The 12692-nt window shown below is 35.7% G+C and overlaps 1 protein-coding gene across 9 annotated transcripts in view; it reads right to left on the reverse strand.

The window, feature by feature from the left end:
* The window catches only part of PHF14 (PHD finger protein 14), a 200505-nt gene that overhangs the window by 142020 nt on the left and 45793 nt on the right, over positions 1–12692 (reverse strand). For 8 of the 9 annotated variants that reach the window (XR_013829637.1, XM_079931046.1, XM_079931045.1 and 5 more), the window contains 6 exons: positions 7814–7960; positions 6741–7011; positions 6327–6433; positions 5106–5201; positions 3159–3262; positions 543–674 (listed from right to left, as the gene is read on the reverse strand). Coding sequence is in view for 8 of the 9 variants with exons in the window: in XM_079931046.1 (XP_079787172.1) it covers positions 543–674; positions 3159–3262; positions 5106–5201; positions 6327–6433; positions 6741–7011; positions 7814–7960 (857 nt within the window). In the remaining variant the exon portion in view is untranslated. Of the gene's footprint in view, positions 1–538; positions 675–3158; positions 3263–5105; positions 5202–6326; positions 6434–6740; positions 7012–7813; positions 7961–12692 lie in introns of all 9 variants that reach the window. The other variant, XM_079931051.1, reaches the window with a different exon arrangement.

Genomic DNA, 12692 nt, shown 5'->3' on the forward strand with positions numbered 1-12692 from the left:
TGTTTCTAGACTTTTTGATGATAGCCATTCTGACCGGTGTGAGATGATATCACATTGTAGTTTTGATTTGCGTTTCTCTAATGATTAATGATGTTGAGCATTCTTTCATGTGTTTGTTGGCAATCTGTATATCTTCTTTGGAGAAATGTCTACTTAGGTCTTCTGCCCATTTTTGGATTGGGTTGTTTGTTTTTTTGATATTTTGCTGCATGAGCTGCTTGTATATTTTGGAGATTAATCCTTTGTCAGTTGATTCATTTGCAAATGTTTTCTCCCATTCTGAGGGTTGTCTCTTTTCATCTTGTTTATGGTTTCCTTTGCTGTGCAAAAGCTTTTAAGTTTCATTAGGTCCCATTTGTTTATTTTTAAAACTACACAATTTTTAACTGTCAATTATATCTCAATAAAATTGGAAAAAATTATAAAAATATCAATTAAAAACTTACTGAAAACTTTATATGAAGCAATATGATATAACACTTACACTGTTGAAACTAAGAGCAAAGCAGTTCTAACATCTAAATCCTCTCCATTTTACTTACCAATAACTGTTTTTGGTCTTTCTTGGCATCCTTGTAAGAGGAGGGTCCAGACATCCAAGATGGTAATGGAGTTTACAGGTATCACACAATAAAAGAAGATGCTGATCATGGTTCTTCTTACAAATTCCACAACTTTGAATAAAGGCAGCAAATAAAGGATTAGAATAATTATCATCATAGTGAACAGTTAACTTACAGCATATTTTTAAAATTTCAAAATTTCACCATATTAATTTTTCTTTTATTGAAATCAAATATTTTTTCATAACATGTCTTTTTATAATGTCAATAATTATTAGTTCTATATACTTTTGAGAATGTAGAAAAATAGCCTGGATCTAGTATAAATTTAAATATTGCTGGTGTCATACTTTTCAGAGAAGGGCATATGTTAGATACTTATGTTAACGTTGTCTTTATCTTAATTTTAATTATCACTTTAAAACCCATTTAACATTAGACCAATTTTTTTCTAGAAACAAATTATTAAACAAAAAAATCTTTCAATTTTCTACGTCTCTAAAACTACAAAAGCAGTTACTTTACAAACAAAATTCAGTTTATTTTCTACCATTAATTATAAATCTTTCAAAGAACCTTCAACATGTAAATAAGCTACATATATAAGTCTCTTTACAAAATCAGACTTTGAGTCTTAAAAATATACCAATTGATTATTTATTATAAAGAATGGGAAGTTTCACTGTTGTTGTTACTGTTATGTTACATTATTTGTTTATATGGACCATTTTTAAAGTCTTTATTGAATTTGTTACAATATTGCTTCCAGGTTGTTTTTTTTTTTTTTATGTTTTGGTTTTTTGGCCACGAGATATGTAGGATCTTAGCTCCCCGACAAGGGATCGAACCCGCACCCCCTGTGTTGGAAGGCGAAGTCTTAACCACTGGACCACCAGGAAAGTCCCTGTTACTGTTATTCTACATTTTTGTTTGTTCTTAAGAAATCCAACTTTTCTTGGGCAGAAGGACAAGTTAACTACTCCTGAGAGCACAAACACTATGACCTAAAAATCTAGGGTATATTTATATTAAGAATGTGAAGGTTGAGGAAAAAGTTGTTGAGAACCTAAAAAAGCCATATATATACAGAAACAGCAATGATGTTTGAATTTTTAAATAATCCTAGAAAAAAAGATCACATACACACATATACAACAATGACAACAAAGACCAGTACTGGGTCTCAAAGTTGCTCAGAGTAAAAATGGAAAATTACTTAAAGTATATTCTGAAATAAAAATGAACTGTAGTGATAAAAAGTCAGGAGCATAAGTGATATGCCTGACGGTTCCAAATGAACCAATTTTATTTGGAAAAGCTAGACTGAGAATGTGCTAGTCTTCATAAAGTACACTAAAACACTAGTGGGCTTCCACAGTTCAAGGAAGTTATCTGCTATTACCTATGGAGAGAGCCTCCAATCAAGAAGAGAAAGTAATTATAGAGATTGATATTGTTGCTACTGCTGCTATTTCTGAGAAAGGAAGAGGTTGTGGGGAGAATATTTATAAATTTACATAAGCATATACTTGTGTATGTGAATAGATTTGTGTATGTATACACACACAAAAACATATACTAGCATCTTCTAGACTTTTCTCAATTAATATCATCAGTTACATGGAAAAAATAGTGAGATCCAAACCTACTGAAGTATGGAAAGAAGTCTTAATAACTATGTAAAATTGCTATAATTGTGAATACTGTAAAATACTGAGCCAAGAACAAAAATATTTGGGAGAATGAAATTATTACAACTGAGCCAAGAGAGAAAAAAATGTAGACAGATTCAAATCTAAAACTTATCTTCATTATCCACCACTGTGCAAAGGCAGTAATTCAAGCTATATTATAGTACCCATCACTACCTAAAAACACATGTAAACCTCTAAAACTCATTCAAGTAAAATAAAATATAAATGCCCATTTACCTAACATATCATTTTAACTATTTAAGAAAATAATCATCTACATTATTTAAAGTCACTTTCCAATTCCCCAAAGAGGACAGTTCATTTCCATGGAGCATATGCACACATAGCACCAGTTACTTAAAGGATACAAAAAGTGATTTAGCTTGTCATTAAAAGAGGAGCAAAATCTCTTCTATCATCATTCAATCTGGAAAGCATCTTTGATGGTTTTAATAAAATGAACTTCAAATGCATTTAACTTAAATTCCAATATAAACGTAATTCATTCACAAATATCTGAAGCATCTTGTTACTAAAAAGTATTAGTTAAAAAATACACAAGGGCTTCCCTGGTGGCACAGTGGTTAAGAACCTGCCTGCCAATGCAGGGGATGTGGGTTCAAGCCCTGGTCAGGGAGGACCCCACATGCCGCGGAACAGCTAGGCTTGTGTACCACAGCTACTGAGCCTGCGCTCTAGAGCCCGCAAGCCACAACTACTGAGCCTGTGTGCCACAACTACTGAAGCACACACACCTAGAGCCCGTGCTCCTCAACAAAAGAGGCCACCGCAATGAGAGGCCCACGCACAGCAGCCGAGACCCAATGCAGCCAAAAATAAATAATATTTTTAAAAATGAAAAAAATACACAATATTAATCTATCATAATTTCATTACTTGCCTATAAAGTACTGCAGGAAGAGTAGATGTCTTTTGTGTGCCTCCTTCTTTTTTACTTGGTTTTCTCTCCTTGGGTGCTCGCAAAATTGCCGGTATGTTCAACTTCTATTGATTTGAACAAATGCAGTTTATTTTGTTTTAAAGAAAAAATATAAAGCAACTTTCCTCTATGCACTGCTCAAGTCAACTAATATGCTAGGATTGTGAGGGGGAAATCTTTTACAAGCATTTACATTGGCAAAAAGGACTAAAATGAGTTTTTATCTCAGTCACTGCCGTTAGAAGCCTATAATAACATACTTTCATCGATTTTCAGTGGACCACTAAAACATTATGAAAATTAAACTTCTACTTTAGCTTTAAAAATGAAAGACAAGGACAAGAATTTAAGAACTTAAAAGAAAAAAAAGTACACTTGACAAAAAGAATATTGAGGCCGTTTATTTTCCTCAACATCTCAGCTACACTGGTGCTCCAAAGGTTAATTAGAAAAATTATCTTATTGGACCAAACTCTCCACAAAGTGAAGTAGATTCTCTTTGGGTTTCTACTAATCAGTAGTATGCTGGTTTCCCAGACAGCAACCATCTATCAAAGTCATTTCTCAGTGGCCCGGTGGGCTGGCATCTGTTTAACCAACTGGAAGAAAGTGTCCTGCAAGTGGTACAAATGAATTCTACTTCGGCTGTGTATTTTACATTTGCACAAGGAAATGTATGCGCTTCTGTTACAAGTGATTTAATAAGTGAAAATGCTCTTTTATAGTAGATAATGTTCTATACTAAACAGGAAATTCTTATGAGACAAACTTGCAAACCAAGCCAAAAGATAATGTTAGCTTGCCAAATAAACTAATAATAGGCTTGCATTCAATATTAACTTATCTAAATATAAAACACCATAATCTTCCAAAAATTCATCAACAACTTATCAATAGAAACAAAGGTCAATTCTCCATACGCAACTTCATTCTCACCTTTTATATTATGTTATTCATTATAATATAAGCCATATACACCTTGTTCACAAAAGCAGCATCTTCAAAGCCAGCATGGCACAATACATATCAGTATGCGTTACCTTCTAAAATAATATGTCTACACAAATTGTTTAATGAATTTGAATCTTTGTAAACCTTTAAAACAAGTACAATGAAAAATATCTGTTCTTTGAAAACCTTCCTTCACAAACAAAACTATTTTCATAGTGAAAGGACCACAGTGAGTCTCCATCATCCTTAAAAAAATAACTGGAATTATTCAAATGAATTCCTAGTTTAAGAATTATATACACAGTATCAAAAAAAAGCATTCAAAGAAATCCATTTGGCAATGATTCTTCTTTTCAATACCAAGAACTATAAAAGGCTAAATATGTTCAAGGATAAAGTTAATTTTTTTCATAACTACAATAATAGCTACTGAAGGAGAAAAACTACACTTTAACATTACAGTTTCAAAAACCATTTCTTATGCAGTTCAAAATCAAATCAACATGAAAATAAATCTCTCCAGTTTTCTGTTTAAATTTTACACACACCCCCGGTCCAAAAAAATTTTTTTAAAAAAGAACTAATTATAGCACAAGAACAGGACAGAAGAAATGTGGCAAGGAATCTAAAACCGCTACATTAGAGGCAGAAGAATATGGTAGAAGTAACTCATGCTTCAAATCTTAGCTTCATCACAAATGACAGGTCAATCAGAGCAAATGAAAAAATCTGCAAACAAGACAGCTGTTAAAACAGCCAAATTAAGCTACAAGTTCTCAGTAGGCAGCTTCCAAAGCTCTAGATGTACCGCAGGCAGGAATCATTATCCCAGAGGATTAGTTGACCCTGATTAAACGGAATTCTTTAGTTAGTGAAGAGACAGTTGTATTAGAGTTCTGATCTTTGAAATCATATAGAGAGCAAGAAGAGAAAGATAGCAATTGGAAAGAAACTAACCTGCCCTGTGATTCTGCCTAGTAAGGCCCATATTCCTTGTCCTTCACTTCGAAGTTTTCCATTCAGGTTTTGTAGTTCTTCTAAAGATTCACACAGCTACAACGTAAATAATTCAAATTAGTAAACCATTAAAATATACAGTAAAATATGTGAAAATGTAAATAATTTATTAATAAATGTCCCAAAATATCTATATTTATAGTCCATATATTTTTAACACATGCAAGTACAATACACTGAAAAATGAGGGTCTCCAATTATCTAAGCAGCACCAACAAAATGTAAGCATTTTGTTTTATGTTACCATTTTTACTAATGATAATGATGCCTACATTTATATATTCTATTATAGTTTACTATATAATTTCAGAAACGTTCTGCTAATTAATCCTATGAGTCTATCAAGACGCACTCCCATCATTTTCCCGATGAGAAAACTAAGGATCACAAGGTTTTTGTGACTTAGCTAAAATCATAAGACTAGCAAGAATCCTTAGGTCTTTTGAATTGAATCCCAGTACTCTTTTCAATACAGTGTGGCTGATTATTGGAAATTTACTTCCTACAAATATTTTTATCACTTAAAATATTATTTATCAGTAAGTCAATCCTGGTTTTATATGCTCATGTTACTTATTACCTAAAAGTTAGTCACAACTTGCTTTTATATATTTCTTTTTGACCTTCCTCATCTTTAGAATGAAGGGGTAGAAGGGAAATTTAAATTAGGAGGTTTTTTTTTTTAATCAAAAGTAACAAAACAATTCAAGAAAAAAACAGTAATTTCAAAATAAGTTTTCAAGTTTTCTACAACTCAGAAAGAGAAGTTCCATAGTACAGTGGTTAGGAATAAGGAATGGAGTCAGACTGCTGGGCTTCAAACCCCAACTCTATGAGTTGACTACCTATGTGAGCCTGTTTAGGACTCAGTTTACTCCTCTGAAAATGGAAGCAGTAATCCTAAGCCATATTATAAAGCTGAAATCAGAATTAAATGAGTTAATATAAGTAAAAGTGCTCAAAATTGTGCCTGGCACATAGAAAGTACTCAGTAAGTGTTAATGATGGTAATGAAAATAATGAGGGGTCGGAATTGTAGGCAAGTTGTAAGAACTCCAGAGGAATTTCAAAATAAAACATAAATAAAAACGTTATAAAATCACAAAAGAAATCATCAATAAGATGTAATATATTATGTTGTTTGTTTTATAGCCAACTTACCTTATTATATTCCACATGAAGCTTTTCTTGTTCATTCTCTAATTTATCCTTTATATTCTTTTGTTCAGCCATATTTTCTTGAATTTGAATCATGCGCATATTTCTCTCTATTTAAATTAAATATCCAATTTTACTTTAGTAGAAAATAAAAGCTGATACACAAAATACACAAAGGAAGAAGCTAGCCATAGGGATGATCACATGGATAAATCTACATCATTCAAAACACTTTTAACTCTATTCACAAATTAGCTTAGCATTTTACAGCAACCCACAACTTATTAGGAAAATAAACATGTTTTACTTGATATATGTAACATTGCTAGTAAATTTCTAAAAATTGACAGCATATCGAAATCTCCATCGGCAAATTGTCATCAATGAAAACGTGCATGAATCAGTGTCTATACTGACCAAAATAATAATTCACAAAATCAGCAGTGAGAGCAGGTTGCTTATGTTTTCTCCTTCCATCCACACTAGAACTAGTATCTGAATTGTCCACTGGGAAGATATCTGTACTGATCCCCATCAGTTCTGCTTTCCGCATAAGTTTACGAATGGCCGAAGCACTGCTAGTGAGTGGTCTGGGCAATTTTTCCCTTGGAACCCAGGCCTGGGGTCTGGTGGATCGAGCTAGTTCTGCTTTGGCACGATATTGCTGAAGCCGGGCATTGATCCTTGCCTATAAAAGAAATGTATACAAATTTTAAAAGATACTAAAATGGAACATACTCCTTATGATTTTTACTTCCACATTTAGAAAAAGTAAAGATAACCAGAATTTCACATATCAAGGCAAATTATATCTATCCACAGTCCTTAAGGTATACTGTATAATTCTTGGGCTATAATAAACCAGGTCTACCCCTAGTAACAACTGTCCTAGTCTATGATCAGAATTGTCAAAAACTAATATGATTAAGCTGAAGTTTCTCTTCTCAACCAGCCTTGCACTAGTCTCCACAAATGTACTTAATTTACATAAAAATACATTTTATATGATGGGCAAACTAATCAAATTCTTTGCATAAAAGAACATTAGAACAGACTGAAAAAAGATGTGGTCAACATATTGCACTGATAGAATAATTTCCTCTAAGCCATATTCTTTAATGTACTGGAAGCATGCTTTACAAATGGCTGCTTTGTTGACTAGGTGACGAGTAATATATTCAACCACAAACTATACTCACCATTTATCTTAATGACGATCCACTTCCTAGGTAACTAACCAAATTTCACAATTATACTTCACATGTCATTGGCAAACACACATGAGATCTGAAATTTATAACCTTGATTTTTTTTTTTTTTTTTTGGCCATGCTGTGTAGCTTGTGGGATCTTAGTTCCCTGACCAGGGATCAAACCCAGGCCCTCAGCAGTGACAGTGTGGACTCCTAACCACTGGAGCGCCAGGGAATTCCCTGAAATCTATAACATTGAAAGAAAAAAACATGAGGTTGGCATGAATCCCATCCATACCTGTGCTTCTGGTGATAGTTGCTTCTCTCTCTCTTGTAAAGACATTTTACAATAGGATTGTAGAGCCAAGTAGTTTTTTCTCTTCCACTTTCTGTCTAACCTATCTGCATGTTGCTTACAATAAGCAAAAAATGGATCTGCTATATCCTATATCAAAAAACAGGGGGGAAAAAGTAAACATTTTTACTTCAAAGGGTCATTAAAAAAACAGTAATAGATAATATTTCCTTTTTGAAGAACAGCCCACAGTGTTGGTTATTCCTAAAATAAATTACAAAAGTAATTTTTATACATAATGATAAAAATTGCTGCTTTAGAAACTTAATCCTATATATCAATTTCAAATTAGCAATTTTTTTTTAAAGGGCCTTGTGGATTTAAAAATACTGAAATCAAATCTTAGGTATTACCATTTAGATATATTTGTTACCTAAAAAAATAATCACGGTTTAAAACAAATAAGATTTCAATAATCTTAGGTAGAAATCATCATTAAATATTAAAGTTATGCATACATAAATATTATAAAACAACAGTATATCTAGAAAATACAGGACTAGCCAACACAGATAAGTAGGGTACTTCTAATTGACTAGAAATGCACAGGCAGATTCCACCTGGGACAAAAATGGATTAAGAAGGCCAAGACTGGGGCTTCCCTGGTGGCACAGTGGTTGAGAGTCCACCTGCCGATGCAGGGGACACGGGTTTGTGCCCCAGTCCGGGAAGATCCCACATGCCGCGGAGCGGCTGGGCCTGTGAGCCATGGCCGCTAAGCCTGTGCGTCCGGAGCCTGTGCTCCGCAGCAGGAGCGGCCACAACAGTGAGAGGCCAGCGTACCACAAAAAAAAAAAAAAAAAAAAAAGAAGGCCAGGACTTGTCAATAAAACACTTTAGATATTCCCTTTAACTCTTCATGAAACCCTAAAATCTCAGATGGAAACACAGCTCTCTCACAGTCATATTTCATGATACTACCTTAATGGGTACATTTTTTATTCATAAATAATAGGGTATCAAAAATAAAAGAAATCTACTATCAAAAATAGAAATAAATTGTAAATATGTAGCCAAAAAAAGTAATGTGCAATGTGATTGCCAGCAAAGTAACAGGCAGTTCATTCTTTAGGTCTGTCCCAAAGAGAATAATAAAGATAAGCTATCCATATAGGTTTTTATCTAAGTTATGTTAAAGGGTCTCTTAGTAAGGTAGGGTTTTACAGCCCAAAGAGAAATGATGACACTAAGAAAAGAAGAAACAAATGAGAAAGTACAAAAAGAGAAATCATCGTAATAATAAAACTAAAGTGTCCTTGACATTAAAAAAAAAAAAAACGCATATGATGCAGTTCTGTAGTGTGACATCCAAAGATGTCACAATATGGCACTGTGAACACTGTGATCACAGAATTTGGAAATATAAAAACCTGGAGATAAATCCTGGCTCCACCATTTACTGATTTTTGTGGCTTCAAACAAGTTGCAAAACACCTCTGGGTCTCTGTTAACTCATTAGTAAAACAGATTTAATAATAACTACTTCACATAGGTACACAATACAAAAACATGGGCAGGAGATTGCATTAAAATGCATGCACACACACACACACAGTTGCTTTCTCACAACATACTCTACATCCTGGTCACAGAATAGGCTAATGGAAATAAAGAACACATTGAAGCGTAGTCAAAATGATCTGGAGAACTATTCTACTGTTTTAAAGTAGTAGGTATGGTTGAAATTGACTTATCAGAGATAGGATTCATGCTTGTATAGATGAGTTAAGCATTAGGACCTAGACTCTGACTCGCTAAAAAGACCAGTCATCTCTGGTCAAAAAGGTATCTGGGGGCTTCCCTGGTGGTGCAGTGGTTGAGAGTCCGCCTGCCGATGCAGGGGACATGGGTTCGTGCCCCGGTCTGGGAGGATCCCGCGTGCCGCGGAGCGGCTGGGCCCGTGAGCCGTGGCCGCTGAGCCTGCGCGTCCGGAGCTTGTGCTCCGCAACGGGAGAGGCCACAACAGTGAGAGCCCAAGTACAGCAAAAAAAAAAAAAAAAAAAAAAGGTATCTGAAGGGGACTAGGTAGCCCAAGTAATTTTTTGTTTGTTTTCATTATTTGGGATTGCGGGACAATAAACCCTAAGTCTAAGGCTAGAATGACCAAGGGATTAACCTTGTTTAGACAGTGGAACAGATATACCAAGCAAATATTAACTGTGACAGAAACCACTGTCTTCTGATATCTATCCTCTCCTTCTTCTCCTTAGTACTAGAATCTTCTGAGTTTCTACTGGGTACTTGACGACCTTGCTAGAAAACCTCTGCTCCAGACTCTCAGCATCTGGATATGGGCATGTGATAAGTTCCAGCCAATGAGGTTTGTGAAATTTCCTAACCATACCTTTGAAAGGAAACTGCCTACTCTTAACCTTTTCTTCCTTCCTTCCAATGGGGTGGAACCCAGTCAAGGTGTGATAAACCATCTCTGACCATGTAAGAAAGTGCGACAGACTAAGGGAAGATGAAGCAACAAGTAAGAAGGCACCTGGTCCCTGGAACCAAACTCCCCCAATATCAAATCAGTCTGGAATGTAGCAAGAATTCAACTTCTTCTTTGTTTAAGTCACTGGCTATTTGCTTTTGTTAAACCATTCAAAATAGTGTCCTAATTAAGGCATTGGTTGACTTGGAATATCCCTTTAACTTGCCTAGAGAAACTTTCAAGATCCTACTCCCCAATGGAAAATAGAAAGGGAAAAACATTTTTCTGAATATCTACCATGTACCAGGCACAGGTGCCTTTTTTCATACTATCTCATTTATCCTTTAACACTACCACATGAGGTGGGTTCTATTATTTTAATATGAATTTTATGGATAGAAAACTGAAAACAAGAGAGGTTAAGTTGCTGACCCAAGATCCACTGCTAGCAAGTTAAGATCTTTTTCAACCACTATCTGTCATCAGATTTACTTATGGATGTTTCCAAACAGAAATGACAAAAGCCCAACTCTGGAGATTGTGATTCAGTAGGTCTAAGGCAAAGAGTTTTAAACATGAATGCCTTGAGAAAAAGTACCAGTAAACGTAAATGTGCAAAGGGGCCTAAAAGACGCTGGAAGATTATAAGACAAAAGTAATGATGGGGGTGGGGGGGAGGGGGGATGCAGGGTAAATGGTGGGGACTATGAGCAATGTGACAAAGTGGAATGCCCCTCAACTCAAGGTTGTCTTTTTTTTTTTTTTTTTTTTTTTGCTGTACGTGGGCCTCTCACTGTTGTGGCCTCTCCCGTTGCAGAGCACAGGCTCCGGACGTGCAGGCTCAGCGGCCATGGCTCACAGGCCCAGTCGCTCCGCGTCATGTGGGATCCTCCCAGACCGGGGCACGAACCCACGTCCCCTGCATCAGCAAGTGGACTCTCAACCACCGCGCCACCAGGGAAGCCCTCTGAGCATCATCTTTTATCTTTCCTGATCACTCTCTCTAAGACTCAAACAAGTTTTTAACACCTTTCCGGTCTCCAATGTACGGACTTTCTGTCTTCTGACTGTCCGAGAGCCCATGCACATGATTGCCCTCTTTACCTGATTATTTCATGGTCCATCAATTAATTACTCCTTTGCATGGCGCATCGGTTCGCTTGTTCCTCTCTTCCTCAACTAGCTTCACTTGACAAAACCTAAGGCACCAACTCTTCCCCTATTTTGTACCTGTCCCTGAGCAGCTGAACACATTCTCAAATTAATTTGTATTCCATTTTTGTAGATAATTATTGAATAGCTTTATCTCTCTGTCAAACCTTCAATATCTCCCCCCTATTCCTAACTTGCAGACGATGACCTTATTTATTTCACTGGAGAGGGTTTCAAAGAGAGGAGAAAAGCAACAAAACAAAAACTTCCACAACCTCCAATCACCATATACCTCAACCTATCTGCATGTCTACACATATCCTCTGACTAATCTCCTGTTACTATGGATAAGCTGCCCAATGTTCCTCTCTAAGGTTAACCTTCAGTTGCGATAATATCCCACACCGTCTTCCCTACAGCAATTCTATCTCTCTTACACATTTTTTTCTCTCCACTGGCATGCTAAACATACTGTAATATCCTTTAAAAATACTTAAAAGACCTTCCTTGGGCTCCCACATGTTGTTCCACTTCTAAGCTTCTCTTAAAAGGAAAAATCTAAAGACCTGTCCATATTAGCTATCTTCAATTCTATTCCATTCCTAAGTTTTCATTGACTACTCCCAACCACTCCAATAGCTCCTGTCAAGTGAAAAATGACCCTCATTTTGCCAATTCCAATGGTCATTTCTCAATCTTAATCTTACTCCTTTGACACAATTTGCTCACTCCCTCTTTGAAACACTTCTTTGAAATATGTCTCTTAGTTCTTTTCTTTACCTCACTGATCACTCCTCCTCAGTCTCCTTGGTAGATTCCTTATTTTCCCAAATTTGAATGCTGTTGAATGCTGAGGTAGCCCTATGACTGTCATCAGACCTCTTCCCATCTCCTTCTACTCTTATAACCTAGATAATTTCATCTAGTCATCTCACCATAAATACTATCTATACCCTGACAGCTCCCAAATTTATATCTGTAGCCTTGACTGCTTCCCTAAACTTCAGACTCTGATAGCCAACAACCTACCTGATCTCTCCACTTACATGTCTAATAGGCATTTTGAACTCAACATGTCCAAAACTGTCCTCAGTTGCCTTTTCTCCTGCAACAGATCTGCTCTTCCTTCAGTCTTCTCCACCTCAGTAAACCACAACTCCATTCTGCTAGAAGCTCAGGCCAGAAAGAAGTCACCCTTTTTACCCTCTCTTTCTGTTACATTCCACAATCCTTCAGCAAATACCT

This window comes from Stenella coeruleoalba, assembly GCF_951394435.1.
Source record: "Stenella coeruleoalba genome assembly, chromosome: 9".
NCBI classification, from domain to species: Eukaryota; Metazoa; Chordata; class Mammalia; order Artiodactyla; family Delphinidae; genus Stenella; species Stenella coeruleoalba.